General features: G+C 45.2%; 1 protein-coding gene across 2 annotated transcripts in view; it reads left to right on the top strand.

Annotated features, from left to right (window-relative positions):
* The window catches only part of LOC134341301 (phosphoribosyl pyrophosphate synthase-associated protein 1), a 71090-nt gene that overhangs the window by 47716 nt on the left and 10545 nt on the right, over positions 1 to 12829 (top strand). Inside the window, exons 8-11 of one of the 2 annotated variants that reach the window (XM_063039179.1) lie at positions 1058 to 1203; positions 2161 to 2205; positions 6810 to 6880; positions 9269 to 9415. In XM_063039179.1, the coding sequence (XP_062895249.1) occupies positions 1058 to 1203; positions 2161 to 2205; positions 6810 to 6880; positions 9269 to 9415 (409 nt within the window). The remainder of the gene's footprint in view (positions 1 to 1057; positions 1204 to 2160; positions 2206 to 6809; positions 6881 to 9268; positions 9416 to 12829) is intronic. The other variant, XM_063039180.1, reaches the window with a different exon arrangement.

Genomic DNA, 12829 nt, shown 5'->3' with positions numbered 1-12829 from the left:
GTTGGACGGATGGGTCAGTGACTCAGCATCACGTGTCTGGTGTTGGACAAATGGGTCAGTGACTGGGCATCATGTGCAGTGGGTCAGTGACTGGGCATCACGAGTCTGGTGTTGGACCAGTGGGTCAGTGACTGGGCATCACGTGTCTGGTGTTGAACCAGTGGGTCAGTGACTGGGCATCACGTGTCAGGTGTTGGACGGGTGGGTCAGTGACTGGACATCACGTGTCTGGTGTTGGACCAGTGGGTCAGTGACTGGGCATCACGTGTCTAGTCTTGGATGGATGGGTCAGTGACTGGGCATCACGTGTCTGGTGTTGAACCAGTGGTTCAGTGACTGGGCATCACGTGTCAGGTGTTGGACGGATGGGTCAGTGACTGGGCATCACGTGTCAGGTGTTGGACGGATGGGTCAGTGACTGGGCATCACGTGTCAGGTGTTGGACGGATGGGTCAGTGACTGGGCATCACGTGTCTGGTCTTGGATGGATGGGTCAGTGACTGGGCATCACGTGTCAGGTGTTGGACGGATGGGTCAGTGACTGGGCATCACGTGTCAGGTGTTGGACGGATGGGTCAGTGACTGGGCATCATGTGTCTGGTGTTAGACGGATGGGTCAGTGACTGGGCATCACGTGTCTAGTGTTGGACGGATGGGTCAGTGACTGGGCATCATGTGTCTGGTGTTGAACCAGTGGCTCAGTGACTGGGCATCACGAGTCTGGTGTTGGACCAGTGGGTCAGTGACTGGGCATCACGTGTCTGGTGTTGGACCAGTGGGTCAGTGACTGGGCATCACGTGTTTGGTGTTGGACCAGTGGGTCAGTGACTGGACATCACGTGTCCGGTGTTGGACGGATGGGTCACTGACATGGGCAAGGCTTCCTTCCCAGTGCTGTGGTTTCTGCTATCACATGTGATGCCTGGGCATGCACTCATAAAGCAGCTGCATACTCTGGATATAGTTCTGTGTGTTGGTTAGAAACAGGGAAGTTTTCAAACTGTATACTATGACGAAATATATAACAATGCTAATAATGCCGCTGTAACCCTTTCAGAGCACAGTCCTATGCAGAGAGACTGCGGCTGGGGCTGGCAGTGATACATGGAGAGGCTCAGTATGCAGAGTATGACTTGGTGGATGGGCGTCACTCTCCTCCAGCAGTGAAGAACACAATGATACATTCTGGTCTGGAGTTACCATGTAAGTAATATACTGGGCTCTGCTTCTTCAAAGGGGAGAGACTGATATCCAACCTGTGCTGATATCAGTAGTGTGCCATGCTGGCAGGCTGTTCCTCTGTTCGGCTGTTACCATAACTGAATTTCGTTTGTTATCTTTGAAGATTAATGAAGGCTTTTACGTAACAGTCGGGAGAATTTTATTTTTAAACAGCTTACAAATAGTTACTGCTCTATAAATTATTCAGGCCAAAGGTGCTGTGCTGTCATCTCCCATTGCCTGAATCTGTGTGCTATAACATGTCAATCTGGTTCTAGCCCATTTGTCCTTGAACCTTTTCTGTGTACTATGTGTAGCTTTCCTCCTGCTCTCACGTGTTTCCAATGAACCCTTTCCTGAATGCACTACCAGTACACACGCTTTGTTTATCAGTCACCCTGTCGCTCAATCACTGTTTTGGGACCATCCCCCCACCCTCGTGTACAAATGCCTGGTCTCCAACACTACTGCTTTCCACAGTCTTGTACTGTCGTCCTTTCCCCTCTCTGCTTCCCCTCTTGCCGAAGGAATGAGCTCTGAGTGTGCCGTGTCTCACAGCCTCACAACTTTGAGCCTTACAGACTTCCTTAGCCACTTAAATGCTGGGAGAATACAATGTAAGCAAGCATCCAGTGACTCCATTTGCGGGAGTCACTGTCCCTGAATCTGGAGTAATTGTGCTGGAGACTGACATTGACTGCTCTGACAATGTACGCAGTAATGAGACTCCTCCGCAGACTGAGCTGACGATCCTGCAGTTACAGAGATGTTGCTTGAAACTGCACAGAGCTGCGGGGTGTGACGTCACCCTCATCCCTGGTTATGGCAGCAGGCTCTGAGCAACACCCACTGCCTGTAGTCCTCGGGTTGTACTGTTGTCTGCTTTGCTCTCTTATGTTTTATTAATTTATTCTGCCTTTGTACATTTTATGCTTTTAGCTGTACATAGGCTGCAAGTTCCGTTTCCTGGTATTGAGCTTCCAAGTACGAGAGTATAATTTTCCCTTTTACTGATTCTGGGATACTCAAGGCTGTTTGAGTTTGTGGCTTGTTAACTGCATGTGTGAATGGAGGATTCCCCCCCCAGGGGCTTGAGTACCAGCCTGGGGGTGAATGAAGCAGAGCCTCTCTCTCTCTCTCTCTCTCTCTCTCTCTCTCACTCTAAATGTATGGAAGGACCATGGTGCGAAGTCTCAATTTCCCAACTATCCCGCAGCCCTCTGGCTTCTGTACAGTTAGTGTGCAGATGACAGGCCGTGTTGCTGATGCTGTGCAGAGTGAGACTACAGTTCGTAAGAGCTCAGGGAGAGTTGGGAAAGCATTGGCAGATGGAAGTTATGTGCAATGATGCATTCTGTGAAGGCAAATCAGGGCAGATGTACAGAGCAAATGATAGGGCACTAAGGAGAGAGGTGTCTTGGGTTCAGGTGCATAATTCCTAAACGTGGCAGCATAGGCAGTGTGGTGAAGAAGACATACAGCATGTTCCTCTTTATAGTTCAGCGCAGAGAATTTTACAAAGCACTGGTTATACTGCACTTGGACCACTCGGTGCAGTTCTGATGCTGGGTGCAGGAAGAATGGAACAGCACTAGAGATTATGCAGAAGAGTTTCACCAGGATGTTGTCTGGATTGGCAGGCTTTAGTTATGGGAAGAGATTGGACAGGCTGGGCATGTTTCCGTGGCGTGAAGGAGGCTGAGGGGTGACTTGACATGTACATGTGACTTCTGCCCCAGTTACTCCTTCCTGATACAGACATGCTCCAGAATATTGGTGAACCCCATCCCTCCCTGTATAACAGCAGTTTAGGGAATGAGAATCAATTCTCAAATCATTATCAAAACATCTGGGAATAGCATAAAAACACGCACTTAGAGAAGTGTTATGGAAGGTGCTGAGGAATAATCAAATAACTCACATTTCTTGACACATGCATAGATGGAGTAGCTTTGCATTGTGGAAAATCAAGATAGGGAGCACTTGTGGGAACAGAATTCCCCCCACCCATAGAGAGGGCAGAATCCCCCCCCCCATAGAGAGGGCAGAATCCGCCCCCCACCATAGAGAGGGCAGAATCCCCCCCCCCACCATAGAGAGGGCAGAATCCCCCCCCCCCACCATAGAGAGGGCAGAATCCCCCCCCTGCCATAGAGAGGGCAGAATCCCCCCCCCCCTGTATTTCAAGCATAGAGAGGACAGCTGGTCAGAATCTTTTACCCATGGTAGAGGTATCAAAAGTGTGGGGCCATGAATTTCAGTGAGGAACAAGGTTTAATGGTCAATTTTTTTTAAAGTTATTAATATTTGGAACTTGCCAAAACAAAAACAGGTAGTGCAGTTAGGTAAAGTCTCTACATTTAAGAGAATTTTAGATGAGCATTTGATTAGTCAAAGCATAGGAGGAGATTGACATAAATCAGAATGAATAGAATTAAATTGGCATAAAGGTCAGCATAGAGTGATGGGCTGAAGGGCTTATTTCTGTGCTGTACCACCGTAAATGTATGACTCCAAGCCCTAACTAATTCTCTAATGTTTCTGGTGATGAACACGGTCTAGCAGTGGTAGAGTAGCCAGCTCTGTCTGCTGTTTGGAGGACCAGCCTGGGTAGGGTGCCTGAGAACTCTACAGTAGAGTCTCGAGTTTTCTCTGACCTGTGGTCTTTTGCACACATTTTGCTCTGCTTTCCTGGTGCTGTGATTGGTCATCTATTGCATGTTTCAAACACTGTGCAGGACTAGAGTACTTCACTTCCACGGCTGTTGGCTGTAATTTCACCGCTGGTATCTGAAGCAAATGAAAATTAATCCAAGTGTCTTAAAGCTGAGGACATGGGGTTTCAGCTTTGGAAGGCGGTAGAGAAACAGCAGAGGGACTTGCATTCCAGTGCTGCACAGTTTCTGAACTCATTGTTACAAAGTCTAGCCTGTTCCAGAGAGATGTTGCCAAGCAGGTTTCCATCTCCCGGTCTTGCTGGGCTTTGCAGTAATGAAGCTTGACCATGTGTGCCCCACACACCAAACACTGGAGCAGTCCCAGAGTGATTGCTGGGTGTCGAATGCTTGCTGGTTTTGAGGTGGTGAGAGCTTTAGGGGAACCGAAACTAGTTTCTGGAATTTGTGCCACATAAGTAACAAATGCGTTGGCAGGAGAGTAACCAGGAGCAAGTTGGCCTCTTGTTGCCAGAGTAGAAGCTGGACTCCAGTGTTTCTGCCTCATCAGTGCATTGGGTGGTGTTGGATGTAGAATCTTTGGTTGGATCTCGGATAATGCATGCTGTGTTCTAGCACTCTGGCAGTGAAAGAAATGCATGTCCTACAACAGGCACTTCTCTGGGCGCTACATGTCCTTTCATGTTTATATCCCTCCCTCTCCTTGACTTACAGACTACTGGGTATAAAGTACAGAAGAGTTTAAGAAATTGGGAGGAGTAAAAGAGGCCGTGAAATATCCCTGGCAAGTAGGATTAAGAAGAATCCGAAGACATGGGAGAAAAGGGGTAGTCCACTCAAGGACAAATGAATTGTACGCTTGGAGTCAGGAAGCGGGCAAAGTACTGAATGAGTATTTCATCAGTATTCACCAAGAAGGACCTGGATGATGGTGAGATAAGGGAGGGTTATGTTGATATTAAGGAAGAGGTGATGTTGGATGTCTTGAAAAACAAGAGAGACAAGTTTTCAGAGCCTGATGGAATTCATCCCAATATACTGAAGGAGACAAGGGATGAGATTGCTGAGGCCTTGACAGAGATCTTTGTATTCTGTTTAGCCACAGACAAGATTCCAAAGGACTGCAGAGATGCCAGTATTGTTCCTCCATTTGATAAGTGTATCAGGGATATTTCCAGAAATTATCAGCCAGTGATCCTTGCTTCAGGTTAGGGAATTTATTGGAGTAGATTCTTGAACAGGATTTATTCACATTTGGAAAAGCATCAACTTGGTCTGTGAAAGTGCTGTCTCACAAATTTGATAGAAGTTTTTGAGGAAGTGACAGAGATGACTGAGGATAGGAGAGTGAATGTTATCTACACGGATTTTACTGAAGCTTCTGTCTGTGATGTATGTAAACTATTTGGATGAACATGTGGCTTGTCTAACTATATGACAGGAAAATTGGTGGTGTGGGTGGTGAGGAATGTTGTCAAAGGAAGCAGTTGAATACAGCTCAGTTGGAAATTTCGGCAGATAAATAGCAGATGGAGTTTAATCCAGATAACTGAGGTGTTGCACTTAGAGAGGTGAAATGCAGTAGGAAAGTTTACAGTAAACAGCAGGACCCTGAGGAGCAACACACACAAAATGCTGGAGGAACTCAGCAGGCCAGGCAGCATCTAGGGAAGAGAGTTCAGTCAACGTATCATGCCAATCCCATGAGCTATAAGAAGTGGCTGGACAAAGTTAGACTGTTTTCTCTGGAGTACCTGAGACTGAGGAGCATCATGATAGAAGTGTGTCAAATTTTGAGAGGCTTAGATAGGGAGGTAACCAGTATTTTCCTATAATGAAAATGTTAAGTACTAGATAGGGGGTGTAGTTTTAAGGTGAGATAGGGAAAATTAAAAGGAGACGTGTGAGGTATGTTTTACATAGTGCAACAGTTCCCAACCTGGGGTTCATGGACCCCCTTGGTTAATGGTAGGGATCCATGGCATAAGAAAGATTGGGTGCCCCTGAAACCCTGACATAATGGTAGACACTGGAAACACACTCCTGGGGAGATTGTCGAATCAGACACAGTAGCATTAAGAGACAGTTAGATAGACACAAAAACAGATAAGGAATGGCGGGAGCGGGGAAGAGGGAGATCATTTGCAAGTGGATGGGATTAGGTGGACTGAGCATGGACTGCACAGACTAGATGGGCCAAAAGGTCTGTTCCTGTGCTGTACTGTTGAGTTCAGTCTGCCAGCTTTCACCCTGAGCGATCAGTCAACTGGATGTTGGGCTTCTCCAGTTGAGCAGCTCAATGTCCTGTTTTTCCATCCTTTATTAAACAGAGGGGATCAAGAATTGGGCTGATCTCTGGTGCTCTCTACCTAGGAGAGCTATGAAGGCAGTAACTGAGCTCATTCAGGGTCTGAGGTAGGAATTAAAGAGAGTGTGTGCTGAGACAGCGTGATGGCACTGAGGCCCAAATTGTATTGTCCAGTTTTCATTGAATTGACAGAGTAGGTTCCAGGGTAAGTTTGTGTTAATGTTCCTATGGAGAAACAACATGGTCCATCTGAAAAGCTGGCACTGCATCCATGAATTGTGGCCAACCTTCAAGTCGGCAATTTTACCGTAGTGATTGTTAACAGCTGGACAGAGAGGAAGGGCTCAGACACTGCCATGTGTGCGGACTTTTGCACTGTCCCAGAAAGCAGCCAGCCTCTTCCTCAAGAGGGATCTCTCACCTTCCCTATTCCTCACCAAACACTGCCACTCATCTGGCATGCTTCTTAAATGATGTCCATACGAAGTGCCTGTGTGCAACGTGCCTTTCGTTTCACTTGAGACACAAACAGTCACTAGTGTTCTTGTATCTCAAAATGAGCAAAATGCCTGATTGTAAGTAACTGATCTCTTTCCGTTGCACAGTGATGATGCCAAAGGAAAAGCCACCCATCACTGTGGTTGGAGATGTTGGTGGAAGAATAGCCATCATTGTGGTAAGGAGCAGATCATGCACGTTTCCTTTCTACAGTTTGAGATGCGCTTGCTACTCGATGCCAAGTCATTTAACTAAATTTCTCCAGTTGTCCTCTCAAGATTAATTGGCTGGGAAGTTTTGTGTATAAGCTGTGCTGTCTTTTAATTTGAAACCAATCTACCTTGGTCTTAAAGCCCTTTTTCAGTAGTTGCTGAGTGATGGTCTGCTTTTCTGTCGCACCACTCATTATCTTGGAGATCCCAATGTGCTTAGTAGCAGATGTATTGTTTGTATAGTCACTGGTTGTGATGAGAAGGCAGATGGTGCATAGTTCAACTGTTGGGTGATATTGATTGAGAAATAAATATCTTAATAAAGATAGACACAGGAGAACACAGACGCTGGAATATACAGCAACAAGCAAAGGAGATTCTGCAAATGCTGGAAATCTTAAACACCAAACACAAAATGCTGCAGCATCAACGAGAGAGAATAAATAAGTTTCAGGCAAAGAACCTTCATCAGGACTGGAAAGGAAGGGGGGGAGAAACAAGAATAATGAGGTTGGGAGGGGGAAGGAGTACAAGCTGGCAAGAGATAGGTGAGATCAGGTGAGGGGGAAGTGGGTGGGTGGGAGAGGATGAAGTGAGAAATTGGAGGGTGATAGGTGGAAGAGGTAGAGGGCTGAAGATAAAGGGTCTTGTAGGAGAGGAGAGTGGACCATGGAAGAAAGGGAAGGAGGGGAACCAGGAGGAGGTGATGGGCAGGTGAGGAGAAAGGAGTAAGAGGGTAACCGTAATGGGGAATGGAAAAATGAAGAGGAGGAAGGGAGAGAAGTTACTGGAACTTAGAGAAATTGATGCTCATGCCATAAGTTTGAGATTACCCAGGTTCAGCAGCTTCTGTGATGGAGAGTATACAGGATTCTTTGAGGAAATAACAGGCAGGATAAAAAAGGAGAATCAGTGGATGGTGTTTACTTGGATTTTCAAAAGGCCTTTGACAAGGTGCCACACATGAGAATGCTTAACAAGCTAAGAATTCCTGGGTGACAGGAAAGATACTAGCAATGATAGAAGAGTGGCTGACTAGCAGGAGCCAAAGAGTAGTAATAAAGGGGCCTTTTCTGGTTGGCTGCCGGTGACTAGTGGTGTACCGCAGGAGTCAGTGTTGATTTGGATGAAGGAATTGATAGCTTTGTGGACGAGTTTGCAAACGATATAAAGATAGGTGGAAGGGCAGGTAGTGTTGAGGAAGCAGGGTATTTGCAGAAGGGCTTGGACAGATTAGGAAAATAGGCAGAGAAATGGCAGATGGAATATAATGCAGAAAATGCATGGTCAGGTACTTTGACAGAAGGAATAAATGCATGGACTGTTTTGTAAATGGGGAATGAATTCACAAATCAGAGGTGGAAAGGGATTTTGTACAGGATTTCCTAAATGTTAATTTGCAGGTTGAGTCGATGGTGAGGAAGGCGCGTGCAATGTTAGCATTTATTTGAGAAGACTAGAATATAAAGACACTGCCCAGAAGAATGAAATGGCAAACCACTTCTGTAGAAAAATTTGCGAAAAACATTCATGGTCAAAGACCATGATTGCCCACATCAGACAACATGGCAAATAATGATGATGAGTATATAAAAGCAAGGATGTAATGTTGAAGGTTTATATGGCATTAGTCACACCTCACGGGGTATTGTGAGCAATCTTGGATCTCTTATTGAATAAAAGATATACTGGCATTGGAGAGAGTCCAGAGGAGGTTCACAAGAATGATCCCAGGATTGAAAGGGTTAACAAATGAGCGTTTGATGGCTCTGGGCCTGTACTTGCTGGAGTTTAGGAGAATGAAATCTATTGAATATTGATAGACCTAGACAGAGTGGCTGCAGTGAAGATGTTTCCTATAGTGGGGGAATCAGAGGATACAGGCTCAGAATTGAGGGACGTCCATTTAGAATAGAGATGAGGAGGAATTTTGTAAGCCAGAGGGTGGTGAGGCCGTGTAATTCTTTGCCACAGACAGCTGTACAGGACAAGTCATTGGGTATATTTAAAGTGGCAGCTGATAGGTTCTTGATTAATATGGGCATCAAAGGTTACAGGCAGAAGGCAGGAGAATGGAGTTGAGGCGGATAATAGATCAGTCATGATGGCATGGTGGAGCAGACTCAATGGGCTAAATGACAAAATTCTGCTTTTCGGTCTGACGGATTTTAATGCAGGGTCGTAACCTGAAGCATCAATAATTCCTATTCTCCCCCCATATTTACAGATGCTGAGCTCCTCAAGCAGTTTGTTGTATAACCTTTAAAAAGACATTGGAACTGGTAGAGTGAGAGGGAAGTACGTGAAGAGTGGAACCGCTGGTCTCAGCTGACGCCTGTTGTTTCTGTCCACAGGATGACATTATTGATGACGTCGATAGCTTTGTGGCAGCTGCGGAGATTCTGAAGGAGAGGGGAGCCTACAAGATCTATGTCATGGCCACTCATGGCCTCCTCTCTGCTGATGCCCCGAGTTTGATAGAGGAGTCAGCCATTAATGAGGTATTGACGTTCCCAGCTCTGCTGTTTAAATAAACGGATCCTGCTTTATGTGGGGTTGGTGCACACATGGTCAAAGCAACCAAAATAGTGAAGTCATAAAGTACACCCGGCCAATGGTCACAAAAACCTACTCTGCTTCATCCCAGTGCCCAGCTTTCTCCTTCACCATGTGGGTCCCTGTCTGTTAAACCCTCATCCACTGGCATCATCAGTATGCCCACAGTTTCTTCCTGTAAAGACTTCCCACACCCACTGCTCACCTTCTGCCCAGAACACTGAACCAATATTTCCAATTCCTGATCTGCCCAAGAGGAGTGAACCCTCCTGCCTGACTGCACCTCAGAGCTGAAAGCTTTCTAAATAGTGAAGGAATTGAAGAGAAGGGAAGTAAGACAAAGTTGAATTCATCCCAGTAGCATCCTGAGTGTAGTTGTTGGTGCTTTGTGCCATTCCAACATCAGCTCCTTGCTCATTGCCTTGATCATGAAGGAAAATATCTCATATATCCTCTCAACCACATTGTCTTATTCTCCTTCAGGGTTCATAGACTCATAGGGCACTACAGCACAGAAACAGATCTTTTGGCTCATTGAGTTCATGCCGACCTGTGCACATAGCCCTCCATTCTCCTCCCATTCATGTACCTATTCAAATTCCTCTTAAACATTGAATCAAACCGGCATCCACCACGTCTACTGATAGTCCGTTCTGCACTCTCACCACTTTTTGAGTGAAGTTATTCTTCATCATGTATCCTTTAAATATTTCACTTACACCCTTAGCTCATGACCTCCAGATTTACTCTCACCCAACTCCAGTAGAAAAAGCCTGCATGCATTTACCTAGGTATGGCCCTCATAATTTTGTATACCTCTATCTAATCCCCTCTCGTTCCCCTACACTTCGGGGAATCCTAGCCTATTCAACCTTTCCCTATACCTCAGGTCCTCAAGTCTTGGCAACATCCTTGTAAATTTTGTCTGCACTCTTTCAATCTTATTCGACCAGTTGAGCCTACTGTCTTCTGGATTGGGTGTTGTGCAATGAACCGGAATTGATAAGAGAGCTTAAGGTAACAGAACCCTTAGGGGAAAGTGATCATAATGTGATCAAATCCCCCTGGAATTTGAGAAGGAGAAGCTAAAGTCAGATGTATCAGTATTACAATGGAGTAAAGGGAATTACAGAGGTACGAGAGAGGAGTTGGCCAGAATTGATGGAAAAGAACACTGGCAGGGATGATGGCAGAGCAGCAGTGGCTGGAATTTCTGGAATCGATTCAGAAGGCACAGGCTATATACATCCCAAAGAGGAAAGATTATTTTAAATGCAAGATGACACAACCGTGGCTAACCAGAGAAGTCAAAACCAACGTAAAAGCCGAAGAGAGGGCATATAACAGCAAAAATTAGTGGGAAATTACAGGATTGGGAAGCTTTTAAAAAACAACAGAAGGCAACTAAAAGTCATTGAGAAGATAAAGATGGAATACGAAAGTGAGCTACCCAATATTATGAGGATACCAAAAGTCTCTTCAGATACATAAAGTGTAAACGAGAGGTCAGAGTGGATATTGGATCGCTGGGAAACAGCGCTGGAGAGGTAGCAATGGGGGACAACAAAATGGTGGACAAACTGAATAAGTACTTTGCATCAGACTTCACTGTGGAAGACACTAGCAGTATGGTGGAAATTCCAGGTGTCAGGGGGCATGAAGTGTGTGAAGTTACCATAACTGGAGAAAAGGTTCTTGGGAAATGAAAGGTCTGAAGGTGGATAAGTCATTTGGGCCAGATGGTGTACACCCCAGAGTTCTGAAAGAGGTAGCTGAAGAGATCATGGAGGCATTAGTAATGATCTTTCAAGAATCACTAGATTCTGGAATGGTTCTGGAGGGCTGGAAAGTTGCAAATGTCACTCCACTCTTCAAGAAGGGAGAAAGACTGAAGAAAGGAAACTATTGTCCAGTTAAAAAAGGATCTTGTGCTTTCCCGGCATGTATGATGAGTAATGGCATAGAATTGACTTCGACTGCAAAAAACTACAGTGCTGTGGCAATAGCTTTTGGGACCACCTGGTAAAGAAAACTATTGAAATACAGTAAAACTAGAAGAAAAGGATTTTAATAAAGACCAAGTTCACCCTCGAAGTAAGAACAGGAATTCGATTGTAAACAAGATGTGAGAGTGGAAGCGTAATTGGATGAGGACTAACCAAACAGGAGGGATTGAATACAGAGGTACAAATACCACCAGAGTAGACATGCCTAGGCATCAGCCCTGAAGAAGATGGCACAGTTTTTCATAGTTATAATCGATACCTGTTCTCAGCTTGAAGCCCAAGAAGAGTTTATAGGCCAGTTAGTTTGATCTCAGTGGTTAAGATGTTGGAATCAATTATTAAGGATGAGGTCTCAGGGTACTTGGAGATTCATGGTAAAATAGGCTGCAGTCAGTATGGTTTCCTCAAGGAAAATCTTGCCTGACAAATCTGTTGGAATTCTTTGAAGAAATAACAAGCAGGATAGACAAAGGAGAATGAATTGAATTGAATTGATTTTATTTCTTACATCCTTCACAAACATGAGGAGAAAAAATCTTTACATTACATCTCTGAATGTGCAAATTATAGTAATTTGTAATAAATGGTATGTGCAGTCAGATGTGCAACAGAACAGTCAATATAGCTGAGAACTACAGTTGTGTCAACGTGAATTGATCAGTCTGATGACCTGGTGGAAGAAGTTGTCCCAAAGCCTGTTGGTCCTGGCTTTAATGCTGCGGTACCATTTCCCGGATGGTAGCAGCTGAAACAGTTTGTGGTTGTAGTGACTCGCAACCCCAATGATCCTTCGGGCCCTTTTTACATACCTGTCACTGTAAATGTCCTGAATTGTGGGAAGTTCAAATCCACAAAGGCGCTGGGCTGTCCGCACCACTCTCTGCAGAGTCCTGCGATTGAGGGAAGTACAATTCCCATACCATAATCCCATAATCAGTTGATGCTGTGTACTTAGATTTTCAGAAGGTGCCGCACATGAGGCAGCTTAGCAAGTTAAGAGCCATGGTTTTACAGGAAAGATTCTAGTATGGATAAAGCATTGGCTGACTGGCAGGAGACAAAGGGTGGGAATAAAGGGAGCATTTTCTAGTTGGCAGCCAGTAACTAGTGGTGTTCCACAGGGGTCTGTGTTTGGACAGATTCTTTTTACGTTATATGTCAGTGATTTGGATGATAAAATTGATGGCCTTGTAGCAAAGTTTGCTGACGATATGAAGGTAAGGTGGAGGGGCAGGTAGTTTTGAGGAAGTAGAGGGGCTATAGGTGGACTTAGACAGAGTAGGAGAATGGGCAAAGAAGTGGCAGATGGAATGCATTGTCAGGAAGTGTATGGTCATGCACTTTGGTAGAAGA

This window comes from Mobula hypostoma, assembly GCF_963921235.1.
Source record: "Mobula hypostoma chromosome 22 unlocalized genomic scaffold, sMobHyp1.1 SUPER_22_unloc_1, whole genome shotgun sequence".
Lineage (NCBI taxonomy): Eukaryota > Metazoa > Chordata > Chondrichthyes > Myliobatiformes > Myliobatidae > Mobula > Mobula hypostoma.
Note: the sequence above shows the minus strand (reverse complement) of the source record. Positions and strands in the feature narration are given on the sequence as shown.